Source organism: Mus musculus, chromosome 4 (assembly GCF_000001635.26).
Source record: "Mus musculus strain C57BL/6J chromosome 4, GRCm38.p6 C57BL/6J".
Taxonomy (NCBI): Eukaryota; Metazoa; Chordata; class Mammalia; order Rodentia; family Muridae; genus Mus; species Mus musculus.
Window position 1 is genome coordinate 15995178 of NC_000070.6, and position 20502 is coordinate 16015679.

Consider the following 20502-nt stretch of genomic DNA (forward strand, 5'->3'; position numbering starts at 1 on the left):
ATTGCTGTTGACAGCTGTGTGCTATTCAGTTTTTCCTCACCTTTTCAGCCTTTTCTTATTCATTTTAGCTCCTGAATTGGTTTTGTAGCTTTATCAGTTTTTAGCTAATGTTAAAATATGTAACAACCCACTTTAATAACAACACTTAATGTATACTGTTTTTAATGCCTTATAAAAGTATACCAACTATCTTATTATTTGAGCTTTAATTCATATTTTGATTTTAAGTGTTTTCTTCTTAACAGTCAGATTTTAAATACTTTTTGTAAAACTTCCTTCGTTTTCATGTAAACACATCTCATTAGGTTTACGCCCCTTCAATGTAAAGGCTAAGTGCAGTCTCATGTTTTCAATCTGAGTCTAGTTCACAATAAGGAGTTAAAAGAACTTCCTTTTTGAAAATAAATTTAGAAGATTACATCATTTCCTATTAACTGCTCCATCATGGTGGTTTGAATGAGATTCTTCCCCACCTGACCCAAGTCTTAGATATTTGAATATTTGGTTCCCCAATTGGAGGCTGTTTGGGAGAATTAGGTGTGGTTTTACCATATGACTGATGTTTTAAGAGTATGCATCACTTTCGAGTTCTCTCTGCTTCCTGTTTGTGGATCAAGATGTGCACCCCCAGCTGCTGCGTCAGTGCCACGCCTGCTTGCCTGCCTGCTGTCATGTTCCCCACCATGATAGTGATGGGCTCATTGCTCTGGAATACCCAAATGCATCCTTGCTTCTGTAAATTCCCTTGGTCACAATGTTTCCTTATAGCAATAGTAATATAACTAAGACATTCATACCTTAAATCTTTTTCACAATACTAATATTCCCATGTTCATTCATACTAAAGTACTACCTGTGTACATATTAGGGGTTACAAGGCATTTCTCCTGGCTGTGGTGACCTTGTGTATTTATTCTATTGTTTGTTTTTAATCCCCATCAGAAATTTTGAGGATTCTTTCAACAATTTTAAGTATGGTCTTTCCTCACCATAAGGAGGAGGTGCTCACATGCTAGAGGATGTACTTAGTTCATGAAAAAGAAGTCTAATACTAAAAAGTAAATGGACTTTTGGCCCAGAATTAATTGGCAAGAGGATAGTGCATGAGAGCTAATGCTTGAATGTGGTACCCTACTGGACAACCAGTACTGAAGGAGCTGGGAGAAGCTAGAGTTTGAGAGTGGTTCGTGTACCAGGTTTATTTAAGGACTATGGCATCTTATTCTTAAAATGTATTAAGTTCATCCCCTTCCCAACAACTGCAATGAAATATAAAACAATCTCCTTAAATATAAAGGAATGCCAGCCAGCATTATTTTACCCCAGAAATTACATTAATGATACTGCTATTTTCAATTTATAAGAGACATTAAAGAAAAGCATCAGTCCAACCCAGAGCTCAAGCCCGGGCAAGGAGGAGACTGCTCAAGTATGGTCAGACACGTGTCATTTTAAAAGGGTGTGTAGTCACTCAGAGAGTAGTTACATTTTTATAAAGGGCTAGAAGTAGATGTGACAGGTATAGAACGGTTAATGGTTGTCAGGAGTAACCAGGAGGTGTGCTAGCTATCAGCAGACTAAACAGCACTGGCGGTGAGCCATGACCACTCAGCATCTAAGCTAACACAACACTCAACAGCAGGTTGTCCATTTAAGGTACTGCAAACAGAAGTTCAGTGAGCGCATTCCAGATAAAATTATACACCCCACCCCACCCCACCCGCACCACCAAGGGAAAAAAACTTTGAAAAATTTAATTTCCCAAGAACCCTGGAAGACTTTGTTTAGCAGTAACACATTTCACAGTTTCTATGGAAATGCAATTGAGACTATTAGAGGAGATAAATCTAATAACCACTGTGGGCTATGGTATCATTTCCTATGAATGAACACTGTTACAGATCTCAAAATAATCACTTTGAGAATGGGAAAGGGCACAATCTGATTTTCCACATTAACCTTTAATAATTCTGCCAATACCCAAACAGTAACCGTGCCCCAAATCATGTTTCATTAATAGAAATTAACTCAGTGTTCACACAAGGGTAAGTAGTTCCATCCACAATTTATTGAATTACAAATCAGATTCATTAGCTGTTATGATGGCTAAACAGAATAAATCTCTAAAAAGTATCTTAGTGGGTTCTTGGATGTCAGCATTATTGAAATATTAAATTATGAGAAGTTAAAGATATCAAGTACCTATCTGTCAAAATCTCAACTTGTAAAAATATTTTTAATGACCATCATATTTGATAATAAATTAGGTTTATATAACTGATAGTTTCAAAATAAATAAAACCTGAGTTGCAAATGCTTCCTCCTATCCTACTCAAACATATTTATAGCCCATTTTCATTTAGAGAGTGTACTTCAAACGTCAGGGACTACACGCATAACCCTTGGAGATCTGTGCAAGAGGAGTTAAGTCTAAATGCCTAATGAGCTACAGAGGAAGCTTATGCTCTTGTCCCTTGGACCATCTCGAGCAGTAAGGTGACCCAGTATGAATTAAGTATGATTTCTGTCTGAATAACTGGCTTTATAAATGCCAAGTTAGAAAAGAATGTTCTAGTTAAATGAAAGCATAAATTATACCAAGTTGGCAGTGTTTGGGTTTATCTGAGAGTGACACCTTTGACACACTTGAATACAACTTGGGATACCAAGCTTTGCTAACTTGAAGAGTGACAGCTGGAGGCTCTCCCAGTTAATTCAAGCCAATACACTGCAAACCACTGTTAAAAAACTCTTTAATAGTAAAGTGTCCATTTAAATTCCTTGTGAACTTTAAGCTACCCCATCTCCTCCTCCTCTTTGAACAAACAAATGCTGCTTTTTCTTCTGTCTTGTAGCCAAACAGCGAGTAACACCCAATGCCCCTCCCTTTAAGAATCGAACGAAATTATCTCCAACCAAAGGGCCCAAAGCAAAAAGATTGGCTTCTTTAACACATTCATAGGTGTATGCATCAACCTCCACAGGGTTACCCTTGCATGTTATTGGCTGGCTTGAGTTACGGCCTAGGTAACACCCTTGTTCCTTTAGAAAAGATAGGTTAGGATGAGAACCTATCAAGATTACAGCTGCAGACAGCTTAAATATTTTCTTCAATCCAGAGACACTTTGAAGAATGCATTTCATGTCTGCCTTAAAGGAAAGCACACGGTGCTCAGGAAAGCTGGTATAATCAGACAGAGGACCTGAGTCTGCAGAGTAGGACTGACTACACATCATATGGTAGACTTTGTGGTACTCAGGATACAGCTTTTTGGGAAGCTGTTTGAAAATTAAGCTTGGATCAGTTACTCGTCTGCGAAACACGTGGATCACAGGGATATTATTGTTATAGGCACAGAGCACTGCATCAGCGGCAGTAAGGCCGGAACCTACAATCAGCACTGGGTCCACTCTGCCACACAGCTTTCCTTTGTTTATAGCAGCTCCAAACTCAGGCATCGAATGAAACACAAACGGAAACTCTTCCCCTTCAACTTCCAGATGGGCAGGAGAATCCAAAGTTCCAGTTGCAAGAGCTACATTCTCAGCAAAGAGGCAAAAGGGAACATGAGAACCACCTGCTATTCGCTGATAGCCTCTGATTTCCCAGTTTCTCTTGATAAATTTTGACTTCTGGTTCTGTAAATGCTTTGTGGAAATATCTCTGTCTTGACTACCGTTATCACCTTGGTCTCTATAGAGTCTTGATACAGAGGTTATGTAAGTATTCTCTCGAAAATTCTTCTGAAGGCCCATGACCTTTACGTAGTGCTTGTAGTAGCGAGCTATTTCCTCCGGCATGACACGGTCCCCCTTTAAGTTCCTGTAATATGAAAAGGAAAAATACCCTATGAGAAGTACTTCATTACTTTTTCATCTGGTAGGCTTTTATATCTTAGGTTTTTCCACAATTGTGTTAGTTAAAAATTATCCTCATGTTTTATAAAAATTATTTTTATGCTTTCTTATCCTAATCAGACTGGCAGTCATTAGCAAAGCACATAACAAATGCTACTAAGGATGTGGGTAAAGGGGAGCATTGCTGTAAAGAATTCAAACTGGTCTTGTCACATCGCAGATCTGTGTGGAGAGTCCTCAAAACCTGAACACCAGCTCTTCTATGATACCGTTTTACTATGCATGGGTATTTACCCAAAGGGTCTCAAGTCAACATAACACAGACACTGGCACAGCAATACTTACTACAGCACTACTCAACAGCCAAGCTCTGGAACCAAGTTCAGTGTCCAGGGAAAGAAAACACAGCGTAGAAAAACACTGGCTCTCCCTCCCCAGACATGAGTAAAGTCATGCAACAGGAAAATGGATGTGCCAGAGAGAACCATATTAAGTGAATTTGACCAATCTGAAAAGAACAAATGTTTTCTCTCATTTATAGCTGCTAGATTTTAAATGAGTATAAGTTCATAAAATCATGTATGAATGTATAAATGAGAAGAAACAAAACTCTTTAGGGGATCAAAAACATGTGATTAGGGGGCTGCTTGATAAATTTTCAATTAATAAATGGGTTAAAATGTAGACATTTGAAAATCAGACAACTATTTTCTCTTACAACTAATGACTTAAATGACATCATTAACAGATTACTATTCAGGGGCTGGACATGTGACTCAACAATCAACACTTAAGGCACATATCATCCTTAATCCTCTGGTTAACTTAAAAAGATCTATGCTTCTTTTTAGTAAAAAAAAAAACAAAACAAAAAACAAAAAAAAAAAAACAAGGAAAACCTTTCCCTTTAACAAATCCAAGAATATGCTGAACTATTTTGCTTGCTTACCAAATGAACTCAAGCAATGTGACGGATTGTGCAACTTTAATCTTCCACCTCTTCATGTTTCAAGATTTAGCTTTTGGTTGCACTTACTTATTATACATGTATGAGTCTTTCTCCTGGTGGATCTATGTGTAGCACACACAGGTCTGATGCAAATGAGCATCTGAGAAGGGTTTTGCATTCCCTGTGACTGGAATAATGGGTGGTCGTGAGCCACCCACCATGTGTGGGGAACTGAACCTGGGTCCTCTGTAAAAGCAGCAAGTGCACGGTGGTGCTAGTGTACACCTTAATCCTAGCACTCAGGAGGCAGAGGCAGGCAGAGCTCTGTGAGTTCAAGGCCAGCCTGGTGTACAGAGTAAGTTCCAAGTCAGCTAGGACTACAGAGAAACTCTGTCTCAAAAACAAACAAAACAAAACAAAACAAAACAAAACAAAATATAAGAAAGAAAGAAAGAAAGAAAGAAAGAAAGAAAGAAAGAAAGAAAGAAAGAAAGAAAGAAAGAAAGAAAGAAAGAGAAGGGAGAGAAGAGAAGAGAAGAGAAGAGAAGAGAAGAGAAGAGAAGAGAAGAGAAGAGAAGAGAAGAGAAGAAAAGAGAAGAAAAGAGAAGAAAAGAGAAGAAAAGAGAAGAAAAGAGAAGAGAAAAAAGGAACGAGAATAAGAAAGAGTAAGACAGAAGGAAGGAAGATTTGGGGCTGAAGAAATGGCTTAGCAGTGGAGTACTGATGCTCAGAGTCCAGAAGACTCTGCATTACATGACAGTTCACAACTGTCCATAACTCTAGTTCCAGGAGGACACCCTCACACCGACATAGGTAGATAAAACACCAATGCACATAAAATAGAAATAAATGAATCGTCAGAGCTCCACCTGCCTGCCTCTATCTCCTAAATGCTGGGATTAACTGTGCACACCACCAGGATGATCTAGATCTAAGACTGATGTTCTTAAATCTTTTAAAATTAAGGGAAACTTCTATGGATTAAGCATGGTTGCTACCTAGCATGATGTCAATTACACAAACTCCATCTCTATTCTAACAAAGATTAAGTTCCTGCTTTGACATACTGCCATTAGTGGTAAAATTAGATTCTCTGTATTAGTTATTCAAATCTGGTTTGTACATGAACCTGAAAATGATAGGGATTTTTACATTTCTCCTTTTGAACTTTATATACCTTCCCCCAAAATAAGACCTGTATTCTTCCAATGAGAAATTACTCAGTCCTACTTAAGGTACTAATAATTAAATATTGACCTTCATGTCCATGGTAGCAAGCCCATGTTTTAGTTTATCATTCTAAGTGACAAATCATAATAAGTGTATTATTACCCTTCAAAAATAACCACTGTGTTGGGTGTGGTGGTATGCACCTTTAATTCCAGCAGATTTAATCCTGGCAGAGGCAGACAGATCTCTGTGAGTTCAAGGCCAGCCTGATCTTCACAGTGAGTTCTAGAGCTGCCAAGGCTATGTAAAGAGTCTCTGTCAAAAAAAAAAAAAAAAAAAAAAAAAGCCAAAACTAAACCAACCCAAATCAAACAAAACCAAACAAACAAACAAACAAACAAACAATCAACCAACCTTCTTAGGCATATATACACTTAGTATACATAGTATAAGTAAATAAAGTCACAACCTCATTGAAAAACTGACACATTTGGGAAATAATGCATAGGTAGATGAGAAAGTAACTAATTTAATATTAAATATAAATCCTGTTTAATAAGTTAATATAAACAGGAAGGCCCTACAAACAGTCCTTTATGTACACACAGCTTTATAGCATCCTACATGGAAACTAGCTCATAATCACTGCTTCACATGAGTTTTATTTAGCAAGTGTATTTCTATTTGTGTAATACAGGATTCGCAGATACTGTGAACATTTCTCAACAGTCCCTTTTTCATACGTCCAAGAACTTTAATAGAGATAGATCTTTACCTTCGTTTGCTAGATATCCAGTCTTTAAATTGAAGTCCAGGAAGCTCCATCCAATTTCCAAAGCTGATTGTCAACATAGAACCTTCCATATTCTAGTTTAAAACAGTTGAAAAAAGCACAATGAAGCAGTATTACCTTTTGAAAGCAAGCACATCTTACTTATATACAGATTTGGATTATATAAAACATGTTCACAAGAGTCCAAGAGAAACAGTGGTATATAAACTATGGATTTTGGTTTCAGGTATAAAGAATAACAATCACACAACAGGAAAATAGATGCACCCAGAGGTAATCCTACCTACTAAGTGAGTTACCCCATCTTCAGAAATACAAGCATCTGCCGTTCTCTCATTTGCAGTGTATTTCCTCTGAAATTCTATACTAATAAAACTTTCATGTATTTCACCGTCTGAAATGACTAACAGTTATACATGTTTGAGACAAATCACAGCACTAGTTTTGGCCTCTGATCTATAATTAAGATCTACATGTTAACGAACACATCAGCATTTTTATTTCTTAAAGAAAAGAAAAATGTTCACTAATTTCCAAAATTTTGGGTTTTTTTCAATATGGTGGCTTTTTTGCTGTTTCGGTTTTTTTTTTTTTTTCCTTACAGATTTTTTAAAAATTGGAAAACAGCTTTTCTCTATCAATTATAATTCTGAAATCTGGACTAGGCTAAATACAACATAATCACTTTCTAAAAATAGAAAATAAGCAGTGGTTGCCTGAGAAACAGACTCAGCATTGGGGTTAATGTTACCGTCAAGGAAATAAGCCCCTCAAGCTACTCCTGCTTCCCTCAAAACAGAGAGAAGAGCTAAGTGCCAGGGCCTACGTCATCCCCAGCAATCTCAGCAGCGCTCTAGACAAGGCCCCTGTTGTCACAGCTTGCCCTGTTCTACACAGCCCAGCACTGAGAACGGGTACATTATAGTAGTTTTCATTCACTCACTGACAAGACTTTTCAGGCAGGGTCCCATGCATCTCTGAGTAAGAAATGAGTACATTTACCTATGCCATTTTTTAACACGTGGTGTCATATATGCCAGTCTTGCCTTGACCATGTGATCTATTAAGCATGCTGTCACTGGGACAGCAGTATTCAGAAAGGGGTAGATGTGACACAAGTATTGTCCAAGTGTATGTGAAATGGTACTTCTTCAAAGATGCAAGTGGGTTTTGAGGAGTGTGTCATTAGGAAGGGAAACTATTCCAGGCAAAATAAAAACCGATGTGACAGATTAATATCAAACAACATCATCAGTTTCATTCAGGAATTCAAAGAAACTAAACCCTGGGTAAGAAATGATGTACTCTGTAAGTCTGGGCTACTCCAAGGTTGCACATTTCTAAAAATGTCAAGTCTCCCACAGCTTCTTAGACTATCTCCAAGCCTTTAGAATCTTCCACTGAATCAGATTGTATTTGCATCCCCAAGCCTTAGGCAATACTGTGAGTCTGCGATGATGATAGTTTTATCCTAAGGATGTGATATATGGTGAATAATAGTGTTCTTGAGACACAGATGCTTACTCTTACACACACACACACACCACACATCACAACACTTGCTTGTATACACGCACATACACACAATCTCTGAAGGGATTGGGGCTCTAGTCTGGTTGACAGCATACTTGCTTAGCATGCAGAGCTTTGTCCCTAGGGCCTCATGAATTAGGCATAGTGGGACACATCTGAAATTCCAACATCTGGGAGGTAAAGGTAGGAAGAGCAGAAGTTAAAAGTCGTATTTGTTACACTTGGAGTTTAGGGCCAGCCTAGGAGATTAAAAATATACCTATCAAGGCTAGCTGGGTCTACAGAGGGAGTTCCAGAACAGCCGGGACTTTAAAAAACTAGTGTGTGTGTGTGTGTGTGTGTGTACTAAGCATAAACAAGTTTCCCTGCTAGGCAGCTCTACAAGCAGATTTTCATATACTGTTCACTGCTGGAAGATTTCATCGCATCTTCAGCAAACAGCAAGGTTTGCAGGGCAAGCGCAGCAGCACAGGGCGAACGGTTACGTGTAGGAAAGAAAACTGTGTGAGTGTGAATGAGAATGGCCCCATAGGCTCATACACATCCTTAGTCAGCAGTGGTTTTAACTATTGGGAAGGATTGGGATATGTGGCCTTGGGGGAGGTACGTAGCTGAGAGTAGGCTGGAGGTTTTAAAGCCCTTGCTGGGCCACTGTCACTCACTCTCTCTCTCTCTTCCTGCCTCCTGTGCATGGATGTAGATCTCAGCTTTTCCTCTGCACTCTGCCTCCCTGAATGCCACCACGCTCCTCACCATGATAATAATGTAGGAAACCGCCGAAACTGTAAGCAAGCCCTCAATTAATGCTTTCTTTTATAGAATTGCCTTGGTCATGTGTCTCTTTGCTGCTACAGACACTAAACAGTCATTAAATGAAGTTCAAACGTAGACTTTACAGGCTCTGAATCAGGGAGACATGTCTTTTGTTCAAATTAAACCTTTTATTTACAATATTTTTTTTCTTTAAAATCTTAAAAATACATGGAAATACGGGCTGGAGACATGGCTCAGTGGTTCAGAGCACAGACTCGTCTAGAGGAGCAGGGTTTGATTCCCAGCACCTCCATGGCAGCTCACAACAATCAGTAATACCAGTTCAGAGCATCTCAAGTAGCCCTCTTCTAATTGCTGTAGGCACCAAGCATCCACACAGTGCACTGACATACATGCACACAACACTTATACACAGGGAAAAGATACAAATACATCTATTAAATAAAGAGAAAGAAAATACATGGAAATAAGATACTGATTTTCAAAATACCCTGCGAGACTTCTCTAAGCTTTAAATTATTGAAATTTTATTGACTATGAAAAGTGTTCTCTTTTTTTTCTATACAATTTGTATAGGTTAGTATAGATATGCTTATTCAAAGACTACAACATTAATAAAAATCTGCCTTAACTACCTATAGTTAATGTATGCTTAACAAAACACAGAAATAAAATGTTCATGTTGGTGCACACCTTTAGTACCAGCACTTAAGGCAAGGTAGATGGAACTCTGAAATCAAGGCCAGACTGGTCTACAAAATGAGTTTCTTGCACAGTCAATATACAGAGAAGCACTGCCTTGAAAACTAAACAAGCAAAACCCCTTGTCATCGTCCCCCCCTCCGCCCTCCCCAAAAAAAAAGTAGAATCAAGCTGGAAGCCCACATGGTAGCATATGCCTTTAATCTCAAACCTAGGACCAGAGGCAGGTGGAACTCTGAGTTTGAGGCCAGCCTGATCTATAAAGTGAAATCTAGGACAGCAAGGGTTATGTAGAGAAGTCCTATCTTGAAAACAAAACAAAACAAAAATCAAGTTGGTTTTATTAGAGCAATATGTAATAAATCCCTTAATATACACTAAAATGCAAATATATACTTACATGCCATGCCCCACCAGGCGGGCCCTTACCAAGAACTAAGTGAGGGATATAATGATGTTGTTCCAATTTCCAGTGCAGAATGGATGGAGACTCATATCCGAAGTCAGCATCTGGGTGAAGAAGGGTGTCAAAAAGGACTGCCACTGGATTGGACGATCGCCCCTCAAGACCCTCAGACAGGTATTCTAAGTCCTGAAGCAAAGGAAAAATAAATGTGAGTTAGAAAAAAAACAAGACAACTAGGTTGATGAAGGACATGGCAACTCAGTAGCTTCTAAGAGCTAGTTAGAGAACATGTATTTTCCTTGAGTTCATACATACTATATTCCTCAGCAAAATAAATGTAGGCAAAGTTTGGATCTAAAAAAAAGGCTTTTTGTTTTTTAAATAAAAACCCTTATAGGTGTTGAAGATGCCTTTGGCATACAAATGTCAACTGGGCTGTAAAAAGTAGAACTTCCCAACTGGATTTCAGCATAGAGCACACACTAAGCCCTCCCAGTAGGGCTGCATAGACGGCTCAGTCAGCAGCCTGCTTTCCTCACAAGCATGACGACCCGAGTCTCATCGCTAGAACCACATTTCAAAAGCCATGCCTATAATCACAGCAACGTGGAGGGGACATGGGAGGACTTCTCCAGATCACTGGCTAGGCAGCCTAGCCGAGGGGAGATTAAGGCCTACCTACGAGAAACCTCATTTAAAAAACCATCATGGACAGTTCCTGAGAAACAACACTCAAGTTAACGTGCAGCCTACACACATGCACACTCATGTTCTCATATCAACATGCACTCAAAGCCATATAAAATTGTTTAAAGCTCCACTAGGAAACTAGAAATTTTTGCTCAAAACTTCAATATAGTTTAATACGACATCACAATGTATTTATAAAACTAAATACATTATTTAGGATGAAGGATTTACAACAAAGAAATACATAAATAAAGTTAATCGTTTCAGCATTAAAATGTTTTATAAAACATGTAACAAAGAATACCTGATCCACAATGGACAGATGTCTTGCTTCTTCTAGTTTACTATGTAAGATTGTATTTGGATGTATTGCTTCCGATGATAAATACGGTCTGTAGCCTGACAGCATATATGAAAGGCATATTCCTGAAGGTCCATTTCCTATTTTTTTAAAAAAGCAAAGTGATGTAAGTTGGTGTTCTTATTGGCTGGCTTCCCCTTTCTGCTCCTCCTCCCATCAACTAAAACCTAGCACTCATAGCTGACCTCTGCCTTCTAAGCTTCCACTCTATGCTACTGACTTCCAAACTAGCTGTCTAGGGTGACCTGATCTTGAGAAATACATATTTTCATAAGCTACTTCTTTATTATAATTGATGTGGAATCAAAAATTAGCCAATAGAAGGATAGACAGCTCAACAGGTAAATACACTTGCCACCGTTCTTAGCAATCTGAGTAAAATCTCTGCAACTGACACTGGAAGGAGAAGCAAGTTTACAAAGTGTCCTCTGACCTCCACACATGTACTGTGGCATACACATACACACACCTACACATTAAATCAGTAAGCAAACAAAATAAATGTGTAAAAAAGAACCTTAAAGATATTTTAAAACCAATTCATACGGTTATATCCACAAATGCAAGGAAAACCATTTGACAAAACCCAGCATAAATCAAGCATCCACCCATGATTTAAAAACATACAGAAGTAGAAAGAGGAAAACTTCAACATGATGAAGAACATGTTTAAAAAACAACAAAAACCTAATAACAGTCCTACTCATCACCATGATGGGCGGCCTGAAGGCATGAAATAGAAAGTGCACAACTGGAGAAAGGAGGGGAAATCACTGTTTGCCAGTGATGTGATTATCCATCGAGTAAATCCCAAGAACTGACCCCTCAAGAGCTCAGAGCCACAGTTATGGCAATACGCAAAAGCCTGCTACTTTCTTAGAGCAGCAATGAAGAAAGTGAAATTTGAAATGAAAACCACACTATCACTTACATTTATGTCAAAGAACTATTTTATCATAATTTTAACAAAATGTGTATGAGTTACATGAAGAAGAGCAATTCTGACTACAGAAATAAATGTTAAAAAGCCCACAGATAGGAAGACACTCCATCTTCATAGGAAGATGAAAGATTATTGCTAGTTGTTCTTAACCTGATTTGTAAACTTAATGCAATTCCAAAAAACAATTCAAGAAAGGCAATTAGAAAGGCAAATAGCCACCACAATGCAGTCTTAAGACAGGTCTTGCCTGTCTTCCTCAAGCTTGAGTATTAGATGGAAAATATAAATGGCAGGTAGTTAAATAAATCTAATTATCCACAGTTTTAAAAATCTCAATTGTTGAATTTTAGTAGCTTTACATCCTATCTGTTGAGGTGATACAAACGATACAAGTGGTTATTATAATTTAGGGAATTATAAATCTTACTGCAAAACACTATAATGTCAAATGGCTCAAGTTACTAACTTACAGTTGTCATTTAGTTTTAAGTCTTTCTACACGGGCCTAATCAATACAACAGAGCTATAGGGTTCAAAAACAATAATAATATACACAGAGTGACCTGCACAGAACTCTAATAATACTGGTCATCTTAATATCTATCATTAGTAATTCAGGGAAAAGCTATTACATCCCAAATTGACTCTGTAATCATATAAGCCAATCTTTCTCCAAAGACCTGAATGGTTACTTTACATATCTAACACCTTAAAACTTCATTATAATTCTGTCCTTTATTACCTGCCTCCATTCACAGAAGCATCTCCTTTTATTTTTGTCCTTTTAAGATACTTATTAATTAGCACATAGTAGTTGTACATATTTGTGAGGCAAAGTGTGGCATTTTAATGCACATATACAATAATGATAAGATCAAGGTAACATATACATCACCTTAGATACATACCAATCGTTTGAGCTGGGAACATTCAAACTATTTTAATAAGTGGAGCCTTTTCAATAGAATGGAAGAACCTTAGGATTACAGAAGCAATAAGAGCAGTAACTAGCTTTAAGAATCAAAATACAGGGGCTGGAGAGTTTGCTCAGTGGTTAAGAGTACTAACTGCTCTTCCAAAGGTCCTGAGTTCAAATCCCAGCAACCACATGGTGGCTCACAACCACCTGTAATGAGATCAGATGCCCTCTTCTGGTGTGTCTGAAAACAGCTATAGCATACTTATAATAAATAAGTAAATCTTTAAAAAGAAAAAAGAAAAAGAAACAAAATATAATAACTTACCAATTATTACCATAGGCAAAGTCACTGATGAATCTTCAAGTAAAGACGTTTCTTCAACTAATGGCATCCCTTTAACTTTTGGCCCCAAATTGTCACCAAAATATTGCACAAAAGAATTAAAAATCTCTCCTTCAGTTTCAGTGTCACTATAGTTTCTTTAAAAAAAAAAAAGTTAATATAGGTTTTATAAAATCCAATTCATTCTTATATTGTATGTAGGCAATAAAATATCCATAAGTTGCATAATGCTTTCGATTGTATATCATGTAAGTCCACAAGTCTGAAGTAGCTATTTATCTTATATTAATATCTTAAAAGCACATTAACTACTGAGTAAGCTTTTTACCGGGCTAGGGAAGTAGCTCAGTTGGTAGAGTACCTGCCTGCATCAGGACCTGAGTTCAGTCACCAGAAACCACACAAATAGACTGATCACTATGTCCACTCCCTGGGGCTCAATAGCCAGCCAGTCCAGTCTGCTTAGCAAGCTTAAGGTCAGTAAGAGAAACCTTGTCTCGGGGGAAAAAAAAAAAAAGAGTGATTTCATCTAGAAAATATAGGTGGATAGTTTCTAAGTGCATTGAGCGTCCGTGCGCACACGCACACCAACACATAGCTTCTTCAAAGACAATTACAGATGAGATTTTGTAATTCTTTTGGGATGCCTGAGAAGAACTTGTTTCCTCTCTACTTTTTTTTTCCTCAGCCAGGAGCTGATGATGCACATCTTTAATCCCAGCAGTCAGGAGGCAGAGACAGGTGGATCTCTGAGTTTGAAGTGAGCCTGGTGTACCACAGAGTGAGTTCTAGGACAGCCTGGGCTACACAGAGAAACTGTGTTCAGGAAAAAAAAAATTTACACAGAGATCTAGTCATATATAGTGTCAGATATTTTAAGGACACAGAGAGCACAAACACTGGTCTTTTTGGATAAAAGAAATAAGACCTTAATGTTGACTTCTAATCCTTATTTACCAACTGCATCTCTAGAAACTAGTTTCAGTATCCCGTCATTCAGTCAAAAGCTGTAGTAGCCTCTGAACTCAATGCTGTTGTTTTTAGATTACTTCAAAACAGAATCCTCAAATTACCTTTCATCTCTCATCAACAATTTCAATGTCTGGAAGGGTTAATACCATACATATTAGCTGTGTTTATTAGGGCTTTCTAAATGACAGATGTTATTTCACAGGACTAAGGCGAAATTGTTTATCCCAGAGGGCTGATAAATGGAACCTTGAGAGAGAGGCTCCAACCTGCCTTTGATAGCTCATTTCTATTGTCAATGTGACTTAGTCTCAGGAATTTTCTAGATCAGATTATTTGAAGCATGAAAACGTATCTTAATTGTGGGCCACACCTTCTACTAGAAGGCCTGATAAAAGAACATGAAAGGAAATTTGCTTTCTAGTCTGTTTGTCTTCATTTTGCTGGCAAGTTCCTGTACTATCCTGTTGCCGAAACATTCCTTCACTGATCTTAGAACCAGCTTCTTCCGGCTGGAGAGATGGCTCAGCGGTTAAGAGCACTGACTGCTCTTCCAAAGGTCCCAAGTTCAAATCCCAGAAACCACATGATGGCTCACAATCATCCATAATGAGATCAGATGCCCTCTTCTGGGGTGTCTGAAGACAGCTACAGTGTACTTTCATATAATAAATAAATGAATCTTTAAAAATAAAATAAAATGAAATAAAAGAACCAGCCCCTTCAGGGTGTTCACCATAGACAGCAGCAGCAGCTCTCCAGAATCTTTCAGGAATCCAGTCCCAGCCTGGGAGTGCTGAGATATCCAGCTCCATAGTCTATGGACTAAACAACTATCAGATTCGCCACTTATCCAGCCTGAAGCAGCCTTTGTTGAACTACCTGGACCATGTAAGCCAATCTACTACATTCCTTTAATAACCATTCCATCAGTTCTGTTCATTTAGAGAACTTAATACACTACCCCAGCTAGTACAAAGTTACACTAAGTACCAAATACACTACCCAGGATAGTACAAAGTTACATTGACCATACAATACACTACCCAGGATAGTACAACACTACACTATCTAATGCTCTACCCTAGGACAGTACAAAGTTACATTAAGTATACAATACACTACCACAGAATAGTACAAAGTTGTTAAGAGACACCAACCTTTCCTAGCTCTTAAAACAAAACAAAACCAAAAATCTGCCTTAATAGCAACTAGTACTATTAGATTTCTATTTGTTTTGTTTTGCTTTGTTTTTAAGATGGAATATTTTATTTAAAGCCCATCAGTGAAATGGACAGCTTGTATCTATGACAAATTATTCATGTTTAAAGTCAGTAACTGTATGCCCAGACTACAACGTTCTGAGTTGAAGCAGAATAAACTTCCTTGTAAAAGTTGCACCTTTGTGAAATTTAATTTAGTATTCAGCTTCTTCCTCACCCTCTCTCCTCAACAGAATCCACACCAATTTCCTCATAATCCTTCTCTAGGGCAGCCATATCCCCATGGGCCTCTGAGAACTCCCCCTCCTCCATGCCCTCACCAACATAACACTACATGAAGGCATGCTCTGCATTCGCAAGATCAAACTTGTGATCTAGGCAAGCCCAGGCCTCAGCAATGGTTGTGGTGTTGCTAAGCATACACACAGCTCTGTTGGCCAGATACACTGTGGGAGGCTGGTAACTAATGCCAATCTTAAAAGTGAGTGGGGCACAAGTCCACAAACTGGATGGTACACTTGGTCTTAATGGTAATGGCAGCACTGACATCTTTGGGAGCCACATCTCTGCCGTACAGTAGGCCATGTATTTACGACGCCAACGGATCACTATCTAGTTGGCTGACTAAAAGCAGACATTGGTCATCTCTGCTATAAAGTTCCTCGTAGTAGGCTTTCTAAGCAAAAATGGCAGGAGCATAGTGGCCAGAGGACGTAGATTCTAGGACAGGGCACAAGATTGGTCTGGGATTCTGTCAGGTCAACATTCAAGGTCCCATCAAATCTGAGGGAAGCAGTGACAGAAGACAGTCTGACCTATCATCCTATTTAAGTTAGTGTAAATTGGGTGTTCAATGTTGAGATTTCTATAACAGATGTCACAGATGGCCCCATTATCTACCACGAAGGTACAATCAGAGTGCTCCATCCAGGGTGGTATGGATGGTGAGGATGGAATTGTAGGGCTCAACTACAGCAGTGGAAACTTTGGGGGGTTGAGTAATGTAGAACTCCAGCTTCAACTTCTTTTCATAACCAATAGAGAGCCACTCCATCAGCAGGGAGATGAATTCACAGCCTGATCCCCTGCCAAAGCCATGGAAAAAGGAGAAACCCTGAAGCTCTGTACACTGGTCAGCCAGTTTGAGAGTCCTGTCAAGACAAGGTTAATGATATCCTTGCCAATGGTGTAGTTGCCAGGGGCACAGTTATAGGCAGCATCTTCCTTGCCTGTGATGAGCTGAGCTGCTCAGGGTAGAAAAGCTGGCAGTAGGTACCAGTGCGCAATTCATCAATAGCTATGCATTCCAGGTCTACGATCACTGCCCAGGGCACATGCTTGCTAGTGCCTGTCTCACTGAAGGAGATCCTCAAAGAGTCATCTCTTCCCCAATGATCATGTCACTTGGCATGTGGCCATCAGGTTAGATGCCATTTTCCTAGCAGTAGAGCTGCCAGTAGGCATTTCCCATCTGGACATCAGCCTGGCCAACATTTATGGAGATGCACTCACACATGGATGCTACTTGAGGCTGCTGAATGAATGGGGGAAGACAAGGAAGCAGTACTTCTTATAGCTTGACTCTTAAAAGGTCTCTAATGATACATTTAACTATAATAATGTAGCAAACACGGTTTCTTCTCTCCCAACACTAAACTGTAGCAAACACTTTTCACTCCCTCCCCTAAATTTCTCTGCACAGAGATAAGAGGATGGATGGTATTTACCACATAGCCTCAGAGTAAGAATTCCAAGCTCTCCCCTTACCGCTCAACAGTACCCCAAAGGTGTCAGGAGACTTTCAGAGGGTTATTTTCTAAAAGAAATGTAGCTCCCCAAGAGGCTTCAAATTTTCACTCCAGCCTGCTTTTTACAATACTCAAAGTGGACGATGTGTACATACACAACAATCTGTCTAGAACATAGAATCCAGCAGTCTTTGGCATAAAACTTTTCTAGATCTAGAATTTAAAGTCTCCTTACAAACTCAGGAGGTTGGGCAGACCTAGGTCGTTGCTATTACAGCAGGAGTCTGATTTCTCTGCACCTCACATTCTTTTTTAACCTCTTCTGTGAAGGTTATTAAATACACACGACATTTATCTATATCACATAAAATAAGCTCTGTGATTTGTATTGATGACAGTCACAAATACTGTGACTTGTGGCTCACATTAGTAAAGAAAGCAATGTTAGTATTTTTAGAAATGATATTAATATCCTTTCCACCCAAGTTAATGTTTCACCTAAATTCTATGAGCCTCTATTAAACAAGTCTTTATCAGTTTATTCTGTAACATTCACACATGTAAAGCCAGTTCCCAGAGTCCTTACTAAACGTAACATTTCATCCCATCCAGTTTCTTGTACTTTTGATCTTATTCTGTAATTCCCCGAAGTGTTGGTCAATTGTTCTGAATCTAGAACATACGTTCATTCATCTTTGAAACTATTGTTTTTCTCACCGTAAGAAACTTTCATCATAATTTGAGTATAAAACTGCCACTTCCTAAATTTCTCCATTCTAACATGGCTTTACATCACTCATACCTTAGTAAGTCACGACCCACTGTCACTACATGACACATTCTTCTCCACTTCCCTTCAAGCCAGTAACTTATGTTATTAGATTTTTAAAAGATCAAAAATTCAAAGGAGGCTCTTCACAGATTTTCAAATTTACCATTTACATGTAACCGACTCACCGCCGGCCTAGCCACTCTCGCCGTCCTGTGACCCGCGCGGTCCAGGAACAAGAAGAGGGGACAAGAAAAGAGCGGGGTCCACGGAGCTCCGAGCAGCGCCGGCCCAGCGGGCGGCGGCCGAGGAGCACACGCTGCAGAGCCAGCTCCGACCCATCCCGGGGGGAAAGTCACCTGAAATGACCGGCCAGGGAGCAGCGGCAGCACCACACAGGCATGGAGAGCGGCTGCCGTCCTCCGGGAGGGCCGACCGCGGGCTGGTCCCGGCGCGCGCTCTGCCTGCACCGCGGCTCACAGGCGCGGGAGTCTGTCCCCGGCCAGCGGCTTCCGCTCCTCCCCGCCGGCGGCAGGGCGGCGCAGCGAGTGATGAGCGCCGCGCTGGGGGCGGGACCGGGCGCTGCGACGGCGACGCGCGGCTCCGCCCACCAGGTGCGGCGCGTGGACGAGGCCGCCGATTGGTGGAGTCGCGGCGAGGGGCGGGTCCACGGAGAGGGATGCGCAGGGCCGCGGCGCTGCGGTCCGGGTCCTCACGAGGCCTAGGCTCGGGGCTCGGGGTGCGTTCTCGGTGCCCGCTCTTGGGATTGCGGAGCAGAAGAGGGGAGGCTTCTACCTCAGGCCTGCGGGTCTCAGGGAAGTCCGGCCGCGAGAACCTACCTGAGCTCACGTCCTCGCACTGTCTCGGGTGCATCTGGCCTCGGCCCCCGCATCGCGGCCACCCAAAGACTCCCACAAACCTTAGGTGCTCCGGCCGCTCGCCTGGCGCTCCCCCTGGCCATGTTCAGCCTCCCTTCTTAAAGAGCGCCGCTCCACCATTCCCCGGACTGGGCAAGGCCTCACTCAGCCATGCAGAGACTAGTGGGGAAAGGGGCTGGGCCAGAAAAGATGTTTTGAGTCTCTCCAGGTGTCTTTGAGTCAGCACAGGGAGTGCATCCAACTTGGTATTTATCCAAAGTTAAAAGGTGAGGGTGGACACTGTCAGAGCGATTAATCACCTTAATTAATTAATTAATCTGCTCCGACAACGCCTTCACCCATCTCCGTTATTGGGGGGCGGAGGGGAGCAGTTAAAACACTTGTATGTTTATGTCTTTAAAAGAAATTCTCTTTAAGAATGTTGGTTGGAGTCTGCATTTTTTAAAAGAACTCATCCTGGCAGAACATTGGCCCATGCCTTAATTTCAGCCCTGGGAAAGCAGAGGCAGGTGGATCTCCATGAGTTCAAGTCTAGTTTGATCTACATAGGACAGCCAGGACTTTGTAGAGAGACCCTGTCTCAAAAAGAAAGAACTCAGCGTGCCTCCAGGATTCCATATCTAAAAGGTGTATTCACCGGATTTTAAAAATTGTTTTTCTCCTCTTTGAAAATAATGGCAGTATGAGCTCATTTTACGTTTAATGTGTTAACAGTTGTGAAGGAGAAAGGGAAGAAGAAGCTGCGTCTGCCGAGACATTGACTAGAACTGCATTATAGTGGGAAGCTTGGATTGCTGCAGGTCCATCCAGAGGCTAATTACCTTATCTAGGCTAGATCTAGCACTGCAGAACACTAGCTATTTGTCCAACTCTATGTGTGAACTAACGTCTTGTGACTAGAAGATTAAAAACTTTTTGGAATCTATTGACTAAACAGGCCACTAGCTTCCACCAACCAAAAGCTAAGAATGCAATAAGATAACACCCTGAGACTATAGTAACACTTCCCTCATCTTGCTGTACCTGTCTCTCTGGCGTGCTTTAATAAACTATAACAATGGATTTTACACTTACCTTGATTTCTTGTTCTGTGAAACTTCACAGAACTGCTTCCAGTTGGAACATGGAATTTGGGGTAGTTAAAATTGTTCCTGGCCTATAGCCACTAAAAATGGCTCCAGAATAATGTCTTCTTATTCTGTCTAAGAGGAAAGCTGTGGTTTTTTGCAATGTGATGTATAAGACTATGCTTTTTCTAATATTTATACCACTATCCCTTTATACATCTTTTCCCATTAGGTCTTTGTTTTAATTTGTAGGGAATTTTTTCATTTATATTGTTTTTTCAATGGTTGCAGAACAAAAACACCAGATTTCAAATTTACATTGGTTTGTATTTAATGTATTTTGAACAATTATTTTTGGTCTCTCGTGTACCGGGTGTGAGGGGCAGAAATGAGTACATGAGTGCAGA

The 20502-nt window shown here is 40.0% G+C and overlaps 1 protein-coding gene across 5 annotated transcripts; it reads right to left on the bottom strand.

The window, feature by feature from the left end:
* Nucleotides 1-1176: 1176 nt before the first annotated feature.
* Nucleotides 1177-20081, bottom strand: Osgin2 (oxidative stress induced growth inhibitor family member 2). 5 transcript variants are annotated; one of them, NM_001355616.1, is made up of 6 exons: nt 18510-18711; nt 13424-13578; nt 11180-11316; nt 10209-10371; nt 6753-6844; nt 1177-3823 (listed from the first exon to the last, which is right to left on the bottom strand). In NM_001355616.1, exons 5-6 carry the CDS (start codon nt 6839-6841, stop codon nt 2791-2793), a joined length of 1122 nt encoding a protein of 373 aa, NP_001342545.1. In that variant the 5' UTR covers nt 6842-6844; nt 10209-10371; nt 11180-11316; nt 13424-13578; nt 18510-18711; the 3' UTR covers nt 1177-2790. The 5 variants fall into 5 exon arrangements, with proteins under 5 accessions (NP_001342545.1, NP_666062.3, NP_001342544.1 ...); NM_145950.5 differs by having other exon boundaries at nt 10180-10371; NM_001355615.1 differs by having other exon boundaries at nt 10180-10371; nt 18339-18661.
* Between the last annotated feature and the right edge of the window lie 421 nt (nt 20082-20502).